This window comes from Barbus barbus (genome assembly GCF_936440315.1).
Source record: "Barbus barbus genome assembly, chromosome: 4".
NCBI lineage: Eukaryota > Metazoa > Chordata > Actinopteri > Cypriniformes > Cyprinidae > Barbus > Barbus barbus.
The window spans coordinates 15,304,168-15,321,500 of record NC_136732.1 but is presented as its reverse complement, the minus strand read 5'-3'; the positions used below and the strand labels follow the sequence as shown (position 1 = coordinate 15,321,500).

The following is a 17,333-nucleotide window of genomic DNA, read 5'->3' as shown; positions in this document are numbered from 1 at the left end:
TACTGCTTCATTAAAACTTCAGTTTATTTACATTGCCTTGTCCAATCCACATTTTTAAAAACTTCTGTTGGACCATAGTCTTGTATGCAGCCTGACATATTCTTAGCCAATTTATTGTGTTTATTATTTATAACTTAAGCTACAGTGCAGCTTTGGTTGAACACTTACCCCATATACTTATATTGTAAGCACGTAACTATCAATCAACACATTCGTTTTTTTACAAAATGTATCCATTAATGTCAGTCCTTCGCTGTTCAGGATGTAGATGAGTTTGTTTCTATATCAGAACAAATTTGGAGAAATGTAGTATTACATCACTTGCTCATCAATGGATCCTCTGCAGTGAATGGGTGCCGTCAGAATGAGAGTCCAAACAGCTAATAAAAACATCACAATAATCCGTAATAACGTTTTCACAGTGCGCCTGTTGTCCTCTAACATCAGCATCCACAAACATATTTGTTTAGAAATGTTTTGGACTATTTTCGCTTGTAAATGGTGCTTGATCTGTGCATATTTCTCTCTTGATTCAGACATGATGACTTTTTTACTGGAGAAAGCAATATTATGGATTTTGGAATTGTATTTTAGCCAGAAGAAATGGTTTAAAGTAAAAAAAACAAAACAGCGTTTTAATGATGGATGTTTATTACAAACATTCAGATTTTGGCTTCACATGATGTTAATGGACTGGAGTGGTGTGGGTTACTTGTGGATTATTGTGATGTTTTTTTCATCTGTTTGGACTCTCATTCTGACGGCACCCATTCACTGCAGAGGATGCATTGATGAGCAAGTGATGTAGTCAACAAACCAACTTCTCTACATGTCGGAAGGCCTGATGGTAATTTTCAGCAAATTTTCATTTTTGGGTGAACTGTTCCTTTAAGGGACAGTTCACTCAAAAATGAAAATTCTGCCATTTACTCACCCTGAAGTTGTTCCAAACCTGTATGAGTTTCTTTCTTCTTTTGAGCTCAAAACAAGATATTTTAAAGAATGTTGGCAACCAAAGAATTCACATAGAATTGACTTCCATATCATTGAAAAAAACCGAACCCCAAAACCGCTCCCCGGGCGCCGCAGCATAAATGGCTGCCCACTGCTCCGGGTGTGTGTTCACGGTGTGTGTGTGTTCACTGCTGTGTGTGTGCACTTTGGATGGGTTAAATGCAGAGCACAAATTCCGAGTATGGGTCATCATACTTGGCCGTATGTCACGTCACTTTCACTTAAAATCAATGGCTACCGTTAATTGTTTGGTTACCAACATTCTTCAAAATATCTTCTTTTTTTGCTCAACAGCTGAATGAAGAAACTCATAAAGGTTTGGAACAATTTGAGGGTGAGTAAATGACAGAATTTAAATTTTTAGGTGAATTTCCCTTTAAGTGATACCAATTTGTTTTCTTTTGTTTAATTCAGAATGTTTCAAACTTTTAGAATCCTATTAAGCTGACATTCTAACCAAAGGGATATTATTTCCTTAAAGATTCAACATATACATGTCAACATATACTTATGTATAAATATAATGTACAATGTCATGATTACATATTTGTAGATTTTTAGTTGGTGTTGTTGATATCAACCTTTCCTCCTGCTTTTTTCTCTTTCGGTTCATTAGTCATATTTCACCTACCTGATGCTATTTTAAATGCAAATGTCTATATGTAAACATTCCAAAAATACAACAAATACACAATTGTTCAGAATATGTGCACTAAAACAAGTAAATTGTGCAGATGGAATATGGCAGTATTATCTAAATTAAAAAATAATTTGACTTGTTTATGCTTCTTTGGTCCATGAAAAGCAGGAACCCTGTGATGCTGATCATCAGTAATAATTAGAGAATGTCTCTATGAGTCTGAACTGCACAGGGAAGTGTTATTGAATACATCAGCTCTCAGGTAAAGAAAGTTCCTCTTGTGCCGCATTCGGTTTTGAGGTAGTTCTTAATGTAAATGTCCTGTTTTTATCATTTGTATCATGCTGTTCCTACATTTTTCAAGTTCCTAGAAAATGTTTGATTAAGAGATACGGATACAGTGCGGTGTTTCTGAATGAACGAATTAAAGAGTGACTGAAAGCACAATGACCACGTTTGAAGTGTTGTGTGAGGGTGTTGCGTCAGAACTGGTGGTTGAGGTTGGGAAAATGCCGGTTTGTCTACAAGTGGAACACTGTTGTCAATGTTCCTCTTAATAATCTACGTTTTGTACCTGCATTGACCGTCTTAAAAAGAAAGGATCCAAATGGGGGAGCAATTCGTAGCGATTGAAGAACCATTTTGGATTCTCAGAACCTTTCAGTGAACAGTCCATTATGTTTTCTTAGTGAAATCATCTAAAGAACCTTTTGAATGAAAATGTTCCATGGATATTAAGGGTTCTTTATGGAATAATAAACACTAAAAAATTCCTTTTTTTTTCTTTTTTCTTTTTTTTTTTTTAAGTGTAATGACTTCTGGTCTTTTTTAACAAGTTTTTTTCATCTTTTTACATCCCTTTTCTTCCTTAACTTTTTCTCTTTGTAACTTTTTTAAAGCATTTGTGTGTTGAATTATTTAACTAACTGTTTAATCTGAGCTTTATTTAATAAAATTCTGTTAAGCTTCCTTTCAAAAATACTTTTATAGAAAAAATATATTAAAAAAATATATACTTTTTGACGCACCTATAAGCACAATAATTGTCTCTTATATATATATATATATATATATATTTAATATAATTAATTTGTTTCTTAAAGATCCATTTTGTCAGACAAACATCACACCAACCTACTTTTTCAATTCTTTTGTTCCACTTGTGGTTTACTGTTTCATTTTCTTGTTTTTCTGGTCTTGGGATCCGTCAGGATTGTGACATCAGTTTTATTGTTTGCGTTTCCTTTTGTGTGATATCATAATTTCCTCCTATATTTTTCTTAATCCATTATTACAGTCCTACTTATGACAAAACATTAGTACACAATAAACGTGTATATATGCATATCCCCCCTAATATGTTGCTTTGACACAAAGTTAGTTGTTGTGTTGATCAGGTTCCTCGGAGAAATAAACCCAGGTGTTTTCACGAGTCTCTGTGACTACAGATGCATTACGCCCAATCTCTCCCTCTCCAGAGAGAGAAAGAGAGTGTGTCACTCCCACCTGTTCACTCCATCCCTCCTCTCTGTAAAACCAGCTTCACATGAGCGACAGAGGAGAGAAAAACAGGAGGCGCTCGTAACTGCTCATCACTCACTCACTCACTCAAACATTTGACTAAAGGTAAGAGATTCTCCTTTGTAAAGCTAGGCTACTCTATATATCGTAAAATACTGTTAAACCTTCCTTGAAATAAAGGTAGCGTTAAAATACCTTGAAGTAAAGAACTTCATGATGACCTCTATATATAATTGTGCTTGTTCATGCAGAATGATGTTTAATGAGTGTTTTAACAGCTCTTAAGGTGTCATGTTGTTAGTGTGTGTGTGTGTGTGTTTGTGTGATGTTCACAGCTTCAGGACCGTGTCATGTCCATCCGGAATGAGATCTCCTGAGAGATCTGTGTTGTTTTGCTGGGTTTTCCTTACTTGTCCTGAGTCATTGTTTTGTGGAGCGTGAGTGTGGCTGTAGGCTATTAACGCCGCATCACTTCACTGATCAAGTCTTAGTTGTCGCCCACATCTGAACTGTCGTTTGACCTCCCTCCTAAAACGCTTGCTAACTCTGTTGAAAATACCATGGTACTCTGATACAGTTCTGAAACATGCTCACCAAGGCTGCATTTAATTGTTCTAAAAATACAGTAAAAAAAGAATAATATTAGCTTATGAAATATTACAATTCAAAATAACCGCTTTAATATGTTTTAAAATATAACTTATTTGTGTGATGCAAATCTAAATGTTCAGCATCATTACTCCAGTCTTCAGTGTCACATGATCCTTCAGAACATATTCTAATATAGGTTACTGATTTGCTGCTCAACAAACATTTATTATTATTTTCAATGTTGAAGATGGTGTTTGCTGCTTCATATTTTATAATACATATTTTTCAGGATTCTTGAAGAATAGAACATTTAAAAAAGCAGCATTTAATTTAAAATGCATCCTTGCTAAATAAAAATATAAATTTATTTAAAAAACTTTTGACAGCATGACACATGATGCATTTGAATATGATACATGTCCCATCACTGCCTAAAAAAAGTTAATGCCATGGTATTATAATAATAATGCTAGGCTACTACATGGTACTTTGAACAAGTATTAGCACTATTTAAAAATAAATTTCAAAGAACCATAATTTTTTTTTATAAGATGGTACTGAATGATTGCCATGCTCATATAGTAGCATGGCACTCCACAAAAGCTGTATGAAAGAAGTCACTGGGGTGATACACTTTCAAAAGGTATACTTTTGTACTTTTCAGGAACTAATATTTATACTTTAGGTACTAATGAACCTTAAAGGGATAGTTCACCCAAAAATTAAAATTCTGTCATCATTTACTCAGCCTCAAGTAGTCCTAAACCTGTATGAATTTCTTTGTTCTGCCAAACGCAAAGGAAGATATTTTGAAGAAAGTTTGTAACCAGGCTATTTTGGCACCATTGACTTCCATAGTAGGAAAAAATATATACTATGAAAGTCAGTGGTGTTTCCCACATTCTTCAGAATATCTTCCTTTGTGTTCAGCAGGACAAAGACATTCATACAGGGTTTGGAACTACTTGAGGGTGAGCAAATGATGACAGAATTTTCATTTTTGGGTGAACTATCCCTTTAAGGTACCAATATGGATACTTAGGTACCACCCCAGTGACAGCTTTCGTACCTTTTCTCTGAGAGTGCATGCTAGTTTTTATAAGTAAACTCGCAAATATTAACTTAACAACCCGGTAATGATTAATCTCTTTACAAAGAGAAAATGTTTATAGGTCAAAATAATGAGAAGTAATTTTGTAAAAGCTTTTCAAGACTTCAAATGGGGATTCAGTGATGTACTGACTGATTTATTATTATTATTATTATTAAATGAAGTGTATTATAATGGATAATTAAAAATATCTGAGTAATACTTAACCTGGCATTAAACAATCATTAATATATCATGCATTCTGCTATCAAATAATGAAGGTTGCATGTTGTCAAAAATCTCCAAGGGACATTGTCCGTCTCCATCTCTCCCGGAAATGAACAGTATCCAGAAAGACAATGTCCACTACTGACCAACACAAAGCCTGCTTTATCATTTCTTGCAACCGCTTTTGCCATGCACTGTTGACTCTGATTTACGTCTGAAATGATGCCAAGATGAGGAAACCCGATAGGCTAGTTGAGCATCGCCTTTCAGGGGTTCCAAAACCGGATTAATGATGCAGAACATAGAGAGTAAACATTAACACACCCCTATAAATGATATTCATGTAGGAAAAACAGGCTACACGTCTGTAGAAAGCATTTTCATTTCAAAGACTCATGCTTACAAAAGACTAACATGCTGTTTCTGTTAACAGCTTTGTTTATTCCTCATGTCTCCATGGACTGTTAAATATTCATGACTAGGTTAATTATAGTTTACAGACTGAAATCACTGTAATATGAAAGCAAACAGATGATTTTGGTAGATTGCAAGACAAAAAGCTTTTAGCTTCATTTCGGAAGAATTTTAGATGACAACTTCAACACAGGACAGATCAGTGGACTGGTAAACATTGACTTGACTTTTTGACCTTTTGATGTTAAAATCATTATGATATGAAATCATTCTAAGCTTGTTTAGACAACTTTCTCTACCGTTCAAAAGGTTGGTGTTACAATATTTAAAAAAAAAAATAATTTAAAATGTTAATTTTTAGGCTGCATTTATTTGATCAAAAATACAGTAAATTCAGTAATATTGTGAAATATTATTACAGTTTAAAATAATTGTTTTCTATTTGAATATATTTTAAAATGTAATTTATTCCAGTGATTCAAAGCTGAATTTTCAGCATTACTCCAGTCTTCAGTGTCACATGATCCTTCAGAAATCATTTTAATATGATGATTTGCTGCTAAAGAAACATCTATTATTATTATTATTATTAACAATGTTGAAAACCGTTGTGCTGCTTCACATTTCTGTGGAAACCGTGATACATTTTCATTTCAAAAGAATAGCTTTTATTTAAAACAGAAATCTTTTGAAACTTTAAAAAAGTCTTTACTGTCACTTTTGATCAATTTAAAGCACCCATGCTAAATAAGAGTATAAAAAAATAATAATGATAATAAAAAATCTTAATATATTTATTCCCCAAATAATGAGGAGGCTTAAGCAGACTTTTAAATTAAATGATATTATATTTCACAACCGGTCATAACATCTGATGCACATTTGACAGTAACTCTGACAGTCTGTACTTGTGAAACATGTTTTTAAATTTGGATCTCCTCTGTCTTTGGACAATGACCCGATCAGAACCTTCTGTTCATCTTAAGCCTAAACAAACTGTGCCCTCCCATTAGAGACGCGAGAAGTTCATGTGACACACACGTTGTGTGGCGGTTCTTATGGAGTGGTGTTTAACCCTTGGGTTACAATTGGGCTTAAAGGTTTACGGACAGTGTGATCAAACCTATTTAAATTCCTATAAAGGCATAATAAGTGACCTGAGCTCATAGCAGGAAGTGATGTGTCACCTGGCAGCACCTTATAGATTGTCATGTTGGTGGAAAATAAGAAGAAGTATAGCTCATTAAATGATGTTATGTGTGTTCAGAGGCGATCAGGTTACATGAATGCCTCTCTGAAAGGTGCACTGTGTTCTTTTCTCTCAGACTTTATATTGTGTTTCAAAGGAAATGCTCTTGTAAAATCACCTCCCCTTGTTTCCATAGAGTCACTGCAGCAACTGTTTTTGCAACTTAATATATAATATTTAGATATCAAATATTACTTGATGTTTTTTAAATTTATTATGTAAAACAAATTATAGTTCTAAATTTATGATTATAAATACATTTATTTAAATACATAAAACATGTGCCCAAATAAAAATCCAAGTTATAGTTGTCGATTATTATGTTTTATTTTATTTGAGTATGTTCTGACCAAATTCTGACCATCTGTGCAAGGAGTCACAAGCTCAATGTCACTAATTTACTTGCATTTGAATAGTGACCTAGAATAGTGCAGCATCTTGTTGTTTTTTATCTTAGACTTTTGGACCTGACTGTATGTGTGGAAAAGTAAAGAACGCTTTTATCTCTCCCATTGTGACTCTTTAAATATTACCTCAGGTCCTTTGGTCTATTCACAACGCTATTAAAACGCACATCTGACCTTAAAGAGTATGTTTGCATAGTATTGTATTGCATTTGTTTGAGTACTTAATTTCATAATTTCTTAGTGTTGAGCAAAGATCAAACACTAGTTTGAGGTACTTAAAGTGAGGCATATTTTTAGAATGTAACAATATTTTAAGTTTGCTTTTCAAGAGCAGCTTATTAAAGAGTTTGTATGGTTCACATGAACATTTGACCTGTGAGACCAGTGTTCTGAGAGTTGTAGTTCAATTATTTACTACAGAAAAACCACTTAACCTCACTGCATTTCCTGGATTTAAGGTTTACTTTGTTCCGCAAAATCATCTAAGTGATTGTGTTTATTCATTCATTGAAAACTGTAAGTGTTAACAAGTTTTTTAAATAAAGATTGAGATTAATTTAGGAATAAACCACAAAATGTGTGTTGGGGCAAAACAAAGCCTGATAATAATTATTATTTAAAAAAAAAAAAAAAAAAAAAAAAACAGTTCTTTGTTGTTAATTGTTATTATTTTATTTTTTTCAGGTGTCATATCCATCCAATAAAAATGGGTTGCTTTGGATTTTTGAAAACTATGATGTTTCTCTTCAATGGTATCATCTTTGTAAGTAAAGCTCAAGCTTGTTTGATTGTTAAATATATATGAAGTGCACACACTGTTCAGCATTATAATAACCAGCCTGATTTGCACTGGTTTTTCAATTGACTATGTTTAAAATAATTCTATCAAATCACGTCAGGTTGACCTGCTTAATGTCCCGTGACTGTGGCCATGTTTTGCATAAACACAGAGATGCATCTACTGTAAATAGTTTATCTCACTCCAAAACATCTATGTATCCAGCTGCTATTTTCTCAGCGAAGTGACTATATGGTTAAAAATCTGTAAAGTGGTAATTAAATGCAACAAATCGTGTAAAAATTGACCAGTTGTCCAAGTTCTCAAACTTTGATAATTGCCTTAATCTTGTAAACAATTGAGAAATTGAGAAAAGTAAAATCACCTGTCAGTTTCAGAGATCATGTGCGTTACGTATTAGGTATGTTACGGTTTCATTCTGACAGACTTGAAAGCCACTCAGGCTGCCATTTTCTTCTTCTTCCCAAGAAGCGATGTGTGGGTTTTCCAGTAAATGCGTGTATTTCCTGGACCTGTGCTTCTCGTAAATACTGTAGTGTATTGTGCATGTTATTTTTTGACAGACATCAGTGTTATATATTTAAATGATGTGGATTTGAAAACAGATGGATCATAAGTAGTGATCGACCGATATTGATTTTTTATAACCGATACCGATACCAATTATTTGCATGTCTATGTTCCCGATAACCGATATGCAGAACCGATATTTATTTACTGTTATAAAGTAAATAAATGACTGCGTGAAGTAAGTCCATACTTCACTTTGGTTTTTCCTCCTTTCAGTCATCTTAACAAAAAATGTTTTGAGAATTAGCAGTCTTTCACGCAGGGCTCTAGACTCATTATTCCCACTGATCTCACTTTTGCGCACGAGCACATAATTTGGTTGCAATTTGTTTTTTGTTTTTGCTACAACATTTGATTAATCAATGCATGCTGATGAACTTTTATCATAGTTTATAGTTATATGGTAACGAAAGTTTTCAACATTCAACTCGTTCTTTTTCATCTGTATTATTTGTGATTTAAATTTTGTGAACAGGAATTCCTTTTTTCGTGCACTTTTTACTTTCAAATTTGCGATCTTGGTGTCACATTTTACAAGAAAAGATCATTGTCTGTTTTGCTTATCTATACACCTTTAACTTTTTAAGACTAAAACAAAAGATGGATTCATTGTTATTCTTAATTAAAAAGCGCAACAACAATAAAACAGTAAGTTGACAATGACAAACTCTTACATAACATTTATCAACAAAAACGAATAAGACGAGGCATGGCATAGGACACACCACATGCTGTACTATATACCTAGTATATTACAGAATGTTTAGCAAACTCTGAGGAAGCAAATAAATATTAATATATATATATTTTTTAATTAAGGAAAGCCTCCATAGCATAACCTGACGTAAACAGCAACGATAACAAGCTTCTCAAAACGAAAACAAAAAGAAAAGTAAAACTAAACTGGCTGTAGCTGACAGGACTTGCATGTTTTTTCTACAAGAATACCACCACGTTCACCTTCTCTGGTTTAAGAAGCGGTCTTTTACTTTAGTTTGAAAACAAATCCATCCGTTGCGCTCCATCCGCGACGCGCACCTTCGCGCTCGTGCTGATGCGGCGAATATAAACCAGGCTCTACTGAAGCGCTCGCGCTGAAAGCACCACTCTTCTCGTGATCAGTGAAATCTGACTCCTGCTATAATGTGCTGCGGCTGGCAGCGCGCGCTGTATGAAGCAGACGCTTTGGAGTAGCGCAGACCTGGCACTCGTACAAATGCGACCATGTCAAATTTTAACTCGCAAACAATTACCATTTTGGTCGCAGTCTAGAGCCCTGTCATGTTAAATTTAATCTTCGTATTACAACAATAAAAAAACATTTTATTTATAAAAAGCTTTAGCAGCAACACTAATATTAGCAGTAAGCAAAATGAACATAGAAAGTCTAATGTTTTCAAATGGAGAAAATAAAGGAAAGGAGTCATATCAACTTCATTTTTAACTACAGTTTTAGTAGGTTTATAAGCTGTTTAATAGGATAAAGAGTGAAGAATAATTCACTGGATAATGTTCATTCACGGAATAATATTCTCTGGAATATTGGAATATAACAAGCATTGTATTTTATTGCATTTCTCAACTGGCATGCTCTAAATTATGCTGCTGACAGCGCGGTTTATCTATGCCTTTACACAGAACTATAGGCTACTCAAACTGCGATCGATGGCGGAGATAATAAATAATTAATTTCCATAGAGTTGTATTAATTTAGATGTTTATAAACGAAATAATGGTTATATAGTAAGTGTTAGGGTGCTTCAAAAAAGTGAATCTTGTTAAAAGTTACATGCGGTGGCCGTGCTGAGCATTTCTTGAGCATCAACCGCTGAGTGAACTGCAATATGAAAGCGGCTTCACGAGACTAATGATGAGCATATAGACAACAGAGAGAGAATTACATTCAATGCTTTTCTTTCCAAAATGCAATCATTCATGGCTGTATTATTTAATTCATGCAAAGTTACGTCTTTATTGGGAGAGGACTTGACGGATTATCTATGTGACTCCGACTTCACGAGACTAATAGACCACAGAGAGAATTAAATTCAGCGCTTTTATTTCCACCATGTGCTAATTCATGGCTGTGTTATTTCAGGCAAAGTTATAGCCTATCTTTATAGGGACAGGGCTTGACAGAGTATCTTATTTATCATATTTCTTAGAGCCAAGTTGCATTTAAACTATATATCAGGCATTTATGTAATACATCTAATTTGTGCATTAATGCCTGTAATATTAAATAGTTTACTAACTACAGCAAATCAACCTGCACGCCCTTGCTGTCTCGTCTCCCCTCAGATGCGCTGCAATTGCGATCCTGCGCGCAATTCTGAAAACGTCCACAAGATGGCAGTGTTTATCGGGGAATCCGATATTACAAAACCGATATTCGATTATGGAAAAATGCTTAAATATCGGGAAAAATATCGGTAAATCGATATATCGGTCGATCTCTAATCATAAGGTAATAATTATTTATTTCTTAGCTGGCAAGTATTCAGTGAAGTGATTGATGCCCATGAGAGTGTTATGTCGATGCTTTTAGTCCTAATATTCCAACCACCAGCCAGCCTGAGTTTTTGACAGACATGATAACATGCGTAAGGGGTGAACTTGATTTTTGGTTATTATAAGACGTGCTTATTTTACTAAGCAGTTTATTTTGTTGCTTAAATAAATGATGTTACTCAGAGACTGACATGTTTGGCTTGTCAAAAATGTGACCCTGGACCACAAAACCAGTCTTAAGTCGCTGGGGTATATTTGTAGCAATAGCCAAAAATACACTGCATGGGTTAAAATTATCGAATTTTCTTTTATGCCAAAAATCATTAGGACATTAAGTAAAGATCGTGTTCCATGAAGATATTTAGTAAATTTCTTACTGTAAATATATAAAAACTTCATTTTTGATAAGTAATATGCATTGCTAAGAACTTCATTTGGACAACTTTAAAGACGATTTTCTCAATATTTAGATTTTTTTGCACCCTCAGATTCCAGATTTTCAAATAGTTGCATCTCGGCCAAATATTGTTATATCCTAACAAACCATACATCAATGGAAAGCTTAATTGTTCAGCTTTCAGATGATGTATACATCTCAATTTCGAAAAATTGACACTTACGACTGGATTTGTGGTCCAAATGTTACATTCAGCTGTCAAAATTTCAACTTTGGAAATCAAAATATTTTTTTAACTAGGAAGGGTGATTTGTTTTTTAATCTCTTATAACAAGTCTTTTATTTAAATCCATGAAAATGCAGATCCTGTTGTAAATAATAGGGAAAAATCACTTTTTAAAACTGCTGTTCCATTATTACCCCTTAGCAGATATTGACTCATATATTGAAGTGTGATGAAAAGGTTGCTTTTCCTTTAGATTGAAGTAAGAGATAAAAACAAACAAACAAGCAAATCATCTCATTTCCTTGTGGTTTAGCTGGGTCAAATTCAAATCATATTGCTTCAAACTTATAAAAACACGCCTCTTGTCTGCTTTCTCAACAGTGACATTAGTGGTGCAAATACATTTTAGGGTGTTGATATGAAGATCAATGGCACATGCTTAAATCAAGTCTATTTGTGTTTTTGTTGTGCAGCTGGCAGGAGCGGGTATTCTGGGTGTGGGGATCTGGGTGAAGGTGGACAGTGGGTCTGTCCTGAGTTTCCTGCAGAATATGCAAGGAGCTCCAGGTGAGCTGGGGCAGGTATTGAACGTGGGATACCTTCTCATCGCAGTGGGCGCTGTGCTGCTCATTCTGGGCTTCTTGGGCTGCTGTGGAGCAATCAGAGAGAGCAGGTGTATGCTGCTGCTGGTACGTCAAAGAAACAACACATAATGAGTTTCCCACAATGTGTACACCCTTATAAATAAAGCTTCTTATTGGACATCTTTGGTTCCATGAAGAATCTTTGCCATCCTTTCTATTCCACAAAAGGTTCTTAAGATGTTTAAAATGTTCTTTGCTTTAACAAAAAAAAAGGTTCCTTTAAAAACTGTGTTCATTGAAAAGATCTTTGAGGAAGCAAAAATGGTTACATTTAAAATGGTTAAAAATGATATATATATATATAATTGTATGTACTGGCCATATACTGTGGTGGACTTCTGTTTGTTCATTGATTCATTTATTGAATCTGTCTGTCAATCTCTCTCCTTAGTTCTTCATCATTATTCTGATTGTGTTCATTGCTGAAGTCGCTGGAGCGATTGTGCTGCTGGTCTTTAAGCCTCTAGTAAGTCTGCACACACCATATTTAAACATACTCCTTTGTGTGTAAAGAAGGAAATACTCAAACCTCCTCATTTGTATATTTCAGGCTGAAAACCTGATAAAACAGTTGGGAAACGAAGTTGTGAAAAACCTCAAAAACGATTATGGGAAAAATAAGGATGTCACTGGACTTTGGAACACAACCATGACCACAGTTTGTGACACTTTAGTTGATAAAGAAGAAAAATAAAAGTTGTTGTTGTTATTATTAGGTTATCATTATTATTGGAAGTAGTAGTTGCATCATTGGTTGTATTATTATTATTATTACAGAACATTTCTTAAAATTTAACAAAATCCCAAACATTCTCAAATAAATTAATACGTAAGCATCTTCCAGTTTAATATTGTACATTTGATAATTTGAGATCTGTGCCTCATATAAAAATAGTATTACATAAGAACAGTTTTTAAAAGTGTACCACAACAGCTGAGCAAGTAAAATAAGCATTTACGTCCATTGTCAGAAATATCACTTCAAGTATATTTGGCTGAATTTAGCTAATGTTTATTTCTCCTGCCTCTCCTTTAGCTGAAGTGCTGTGGATTCAACAACTATACAGATTTCACAAATTCTTACTTTGTGAACGACACCAAGAGTTACCCAGTTCAGTGCTGTGATAACGTTGTATGTATGGAGACCACAGCTTTTAATTCGGTGGGTTTAACTTTTAGCATGTTTATTCCTTGAATCAATTCTAGTTTGCATGCTTTTCATGCTTTTTTTTATCATATAGCATATAAATATCATAAACACTTGTCTATGTTTTTTTCCCCTCAGAATATAACAGGCTGTTTCCCAGCACTGAAGAAGCTGGTAGATGATAATGCAGTTATCATCATAGCTGTAGCACTGGGAATCGCTGCTCTTGAGGTACTGGACACACTTTCTTTCTGTATTCACATTTTAAAAGCGTGTTGTGCACACTTCCTCTGCAGTGAATGGCTGCCGTCAGAATGAGAGTCCAAACATCTGATAAAAACATCCCAATAATCCACAAGTAATCCACACCACACCAGTCCATCAATTAACATCTTGTGAAGACAAAATCTGCCTGTTTGCAAAAAACATTTCCACCATTAAGACATTTTTAAAAGTCCTCTATCTGTAATATTTCTTTCTCCAGTGAAAAGGTCGTCTCGTCTGATTCAGGAGAGAAATATGCACAGATAAAGCACTGTTTAAAAGCTCTTTATTTTGATGTCAAAGGGGATGGACTTTTTTAACTGGAGTATGAATTATGGATGGATATTTTGCCCAGAATCAGCGGTTTAAAGTTAAAGTGGCTTAATGATGGATTTGTTTCTTACAAACATGCAACTTTTCACTTCACGACTGGAGTGGTGTGGATTGCTTGTGGATTATTGTGATGTTTTTATCAGCTGTTTGGACTCTCATTCTGACGGCACCCATTCACTGCAGAGGATCCATTGATGAGCAAGAGATGAAATGCTCAATTCCAAGATGTAGAAATGCATCTACATCTTGGATGGCCTGAGTTAAATTGTCAGCAAATTCTATTCCTTTTATCGAAATAAATAGAGTAAACTTTGATTGCCTGTAGTCTTTGATGGTTAAAGCATTTATTTCCATAAAGAGAATAATTACAACCTAAATCTATGTATATATATAGAAATAAAAAGCCTTTATGACATTTCTGAAGTACTGTGACACTAATGCTTTTTATTTAAACTCAAAATTGTTTCTCTCTCTGTTCTCATTCTCAGCTTGCAGCGATGATTGTCTCCATGATCCTGTATTGTAGAATCGGATCAAAACTGAATTAATGTCTCACCTTCAGCTTGAACATGTCTCTGATGACTCCTCTGGGTTACTGAGGACGAGGTGGATCATCTGTGATAATACCACTGTGACTTTTTCAACCATTTCGAATTGTAAAAAACAATATGATGTTACAAATCCCTCTGGGCATCCACAAAATAAGTAAATTCAGACTGTTAAGCCTAAACTTTGACTGCAAACATGAGTTTCGAGAGAGCCCATTATACTGTAGTTATGTTAAAATGAGCTGTTTTAGCTGTTTTGAAGCTTAATGTATCTGATTGTTTTTTTGTTTACTTTTTTACTTTGTCTATGCAAGATGTGTTCTTATTTAAAAAATGCATTGTTTAATAGCATAACACCCAAGACATTGTTTTATAATTCTGAACACACTAAAGGGTTTTCCTATTGACATTATATGTGCAATGACCAAAAAAAGGCCAAATGTTTTCTAACAAAAGCTGCTGATTGTAATTTATTGGAAACTTTTTAAAAACCAAAGCCATTTTAAATAATTTGCCTGTCCGTGTAATAAAGCAAAATATTTTATTTTAAAATCTGTTATGTATAAAGATTTTACAAAAAATATATATATATATATATATCTTGTTGCTAAAATGTTATTGTAAGATGTCTATTTTGAGGTTCTTTAACTGTAACTCTACTAATGTAACCTATGATGATCACAAAATAAACCCTGACAGGATGTTCTTGTAGGCTGTCATCATATTGTATGTCCTGAAAATACATTTTTCTCTATTCGGTAACTTTTAATGGGAGGAATTTGATCGCTGAATAAAACTCTAAACTCCCAAATCCCTACCCAAAGTAATATGAAAAATATCATAAATAATCTACACCCTTGTGCTGGTTTTTGGACTAGGCTACTAACTAATTAATTAGTATTAGCTGAACATTTACTATCGTCCTGTACTGCCGTGAAGCTCTCTGGCGGCGAAGCAGCTTCATGTCTCATAGAAAATACAGTATAATTAACTCTACTGTCCTCTATAGTGGAAGAAAGTTACCATCGATGTGTCCAACGATACACTGCAGTAGTTAATGGTTGGGCTAAGATGGATAAACTGTGTTTAAATGTTTCTGGCATCACCATGCTATTGATCTTGTTGTTCATTTCTTTATGTTAGTGTTTCAGTACAATTTTTTTATTCACAAAAAAACATTTTCTCAATTCGATTTAGATGTCTTTATTACTCATATTTCCCTTGTAACAACCCTTAAACTCATTTAAAGCAATAAGAATAACTAGTTGAATTATGATCACTTTCTTCTTACTGGTTATTGTTATTTGTTTTCTATTCTTTTTGATTTGATTTAATTGTATTTCAATGCGGAAAAAAAAAAAAAAACACTGATGGTGTAAAGAAGCCTACAGAAAGGTATTTAAGAAAGTATTGCCTATTTAATTGGGGAAAAAAACATTTGGTGTCACTGGTTATCTAAAAGAGAGTGATAATCGTAATTATTTTTATATAATTTTATACAGGCCTGCTTAAAATTTTTTGAAAAGAATTGAAATCAGATGTACAAAATATTAGTGAATTCTTTACAGGCCTATATGCACTATTATGTTTCAGTTTTTGACTTGTGTAGCCCATCTTTAAATTTCCTCCTCGTTTTTTTAGGGTTCTTATATTATTTTTGATTGGATATAGAAAAATGCTATACACTTTGCAATTTTGAAAAGCTATAAATCTATAGAATGAACATGCTTACATGTGTTTTACTTAAGCTGCCTGATATTTCTTTATATTATCTGTGTTTTTTAAACGTTTGAGTAAGACACAGTAAATAAGTAAAATAAGTATTTTATATAGGGTGAAGTCAGCTAAAATGGGCCACGTTTTGGTAAATGATTTATAATCAAATAAGCTATGCATGAGATCTAATGATATTCTTATAAATTAGCATGGGTCTCTTAAATATATTTATATTTTTAAATGTGAAAGTATAAAAGTTTTAATATTATGAGAGTTAGAGTATCAGCAGGTACCTTCTTGAGCCATGGCACAACATTCAGGTAAAATGGGCCAGCTGTTCATTTTAAATGGGCCAATATATATAAAAAAAGAACAACACAAGTAATTTCAGCTTAAATCATTTTATTTTGTACAGTAAATTGACACTGTTGTCTTTAGTGTGCCATTGCAACACCATAAATGTATTTCATTAAATGGAACGTTGAATGAATATTTAATTAAACAATGCAATTAAAAATGAACTGATCATGTTGTATAGGTGTGTGTTTCTGTGCATCTGTGTGTGTATGCTTGTATTTTTTTTTTAAAGACTTAAGATTTTGTATGGATACATATCTACAGTAGGCCTATAAACCTATTTTCACCCTCAATTTCTGTGTAAATGTGTGTATGTGTGTGTGTATGCAGCCCATTTTACTGACATCTTCCTTTCTTTCCCTTTCTCTTCTCATCTCTATGTTTCTTTTCTTTGCGTGTCCTCCTACCATACTGTCTGCAATGCAATTTTTTTTAAAGATTCTTTATTATTATTTACTATATTATTTACTATATTATTACTTTATTACTATATTTCTTCCCTGTGGATGACCTCTGACCTACTTTCTGTACGATCTGAATTTCTGCGCTTTGAATTTTAAATATTGAATTTGATGTTCCGAATTTCTTCTTCATCTTGAAAACTTGAAGCTGTATTTTTTAAAACTGGATATTTGCAGTCAAAGAATTTAGAAAAAAATCCGCTGTT

At 33.7% G+C, this 17,333-nt stretch overlaps 2 protein-coding genes across 3 annotated transcripts in view; both read left to right on the top strand.

Moving 5' to 3' along the window:
• The window catches only part of LOC306868678 (zinc finger protein 653-like), a 15,198-nt gene extending 12,570 nt beyond the window's left edge, over nucleotides 1-2,628 (top strand). The window contains exons 10-11 of one of the 2 annotated variants that reach the window (XR_013784117.1): nucleotides 1-309; nucleotides 809-2,103. The exon at nucleotides 1-309 is cut by the window's left edge and continues 614 nt beyond it. The gene's annotated coding sequence lies outside the window, so the exon portion shown is untranslated. Of the gene's footprint in view, nucleotides 310-808 lie in introns of both variants that reach the window. The other variant, XM_079414966.1, reaches the window with a different exon arrangement.
• Nucleotides 2,629-2,973: 345 nt separating this feature from the next.
• Nucleotides 2,974-16,842, top strand: LOC306865825 (tetraspanin-1-like). Its single transcript, XM_079410653.1, has 8 exons — nucleotides 2,974-3,280; nucleotides 7,839-7,917; nucleotides 12,131-12,346; nucleotides 12,693-12,767; nucleotides 12,852-12,959; nucleotides 13,338-13,463; nucleotides 13,587-13,679; nucleotides 14,534-16,842. Exons 2-8 carry the CDS (start codon nucleotides 7,861-7,863, stop codon nucleotides 14,591-14,593), a joined length of 735 nt encoding a protein of 244 aa, XP_079266779.1. The 5' UTR covers nucleotides 2,974-3,280; nucleotides 7,839-7,860; the 3' UTR covers nucleotides 14,594-16,842.
• The last annotated feature ends 491 nt before the right edge of the window (nucleotides 16,843-17,333 follow it).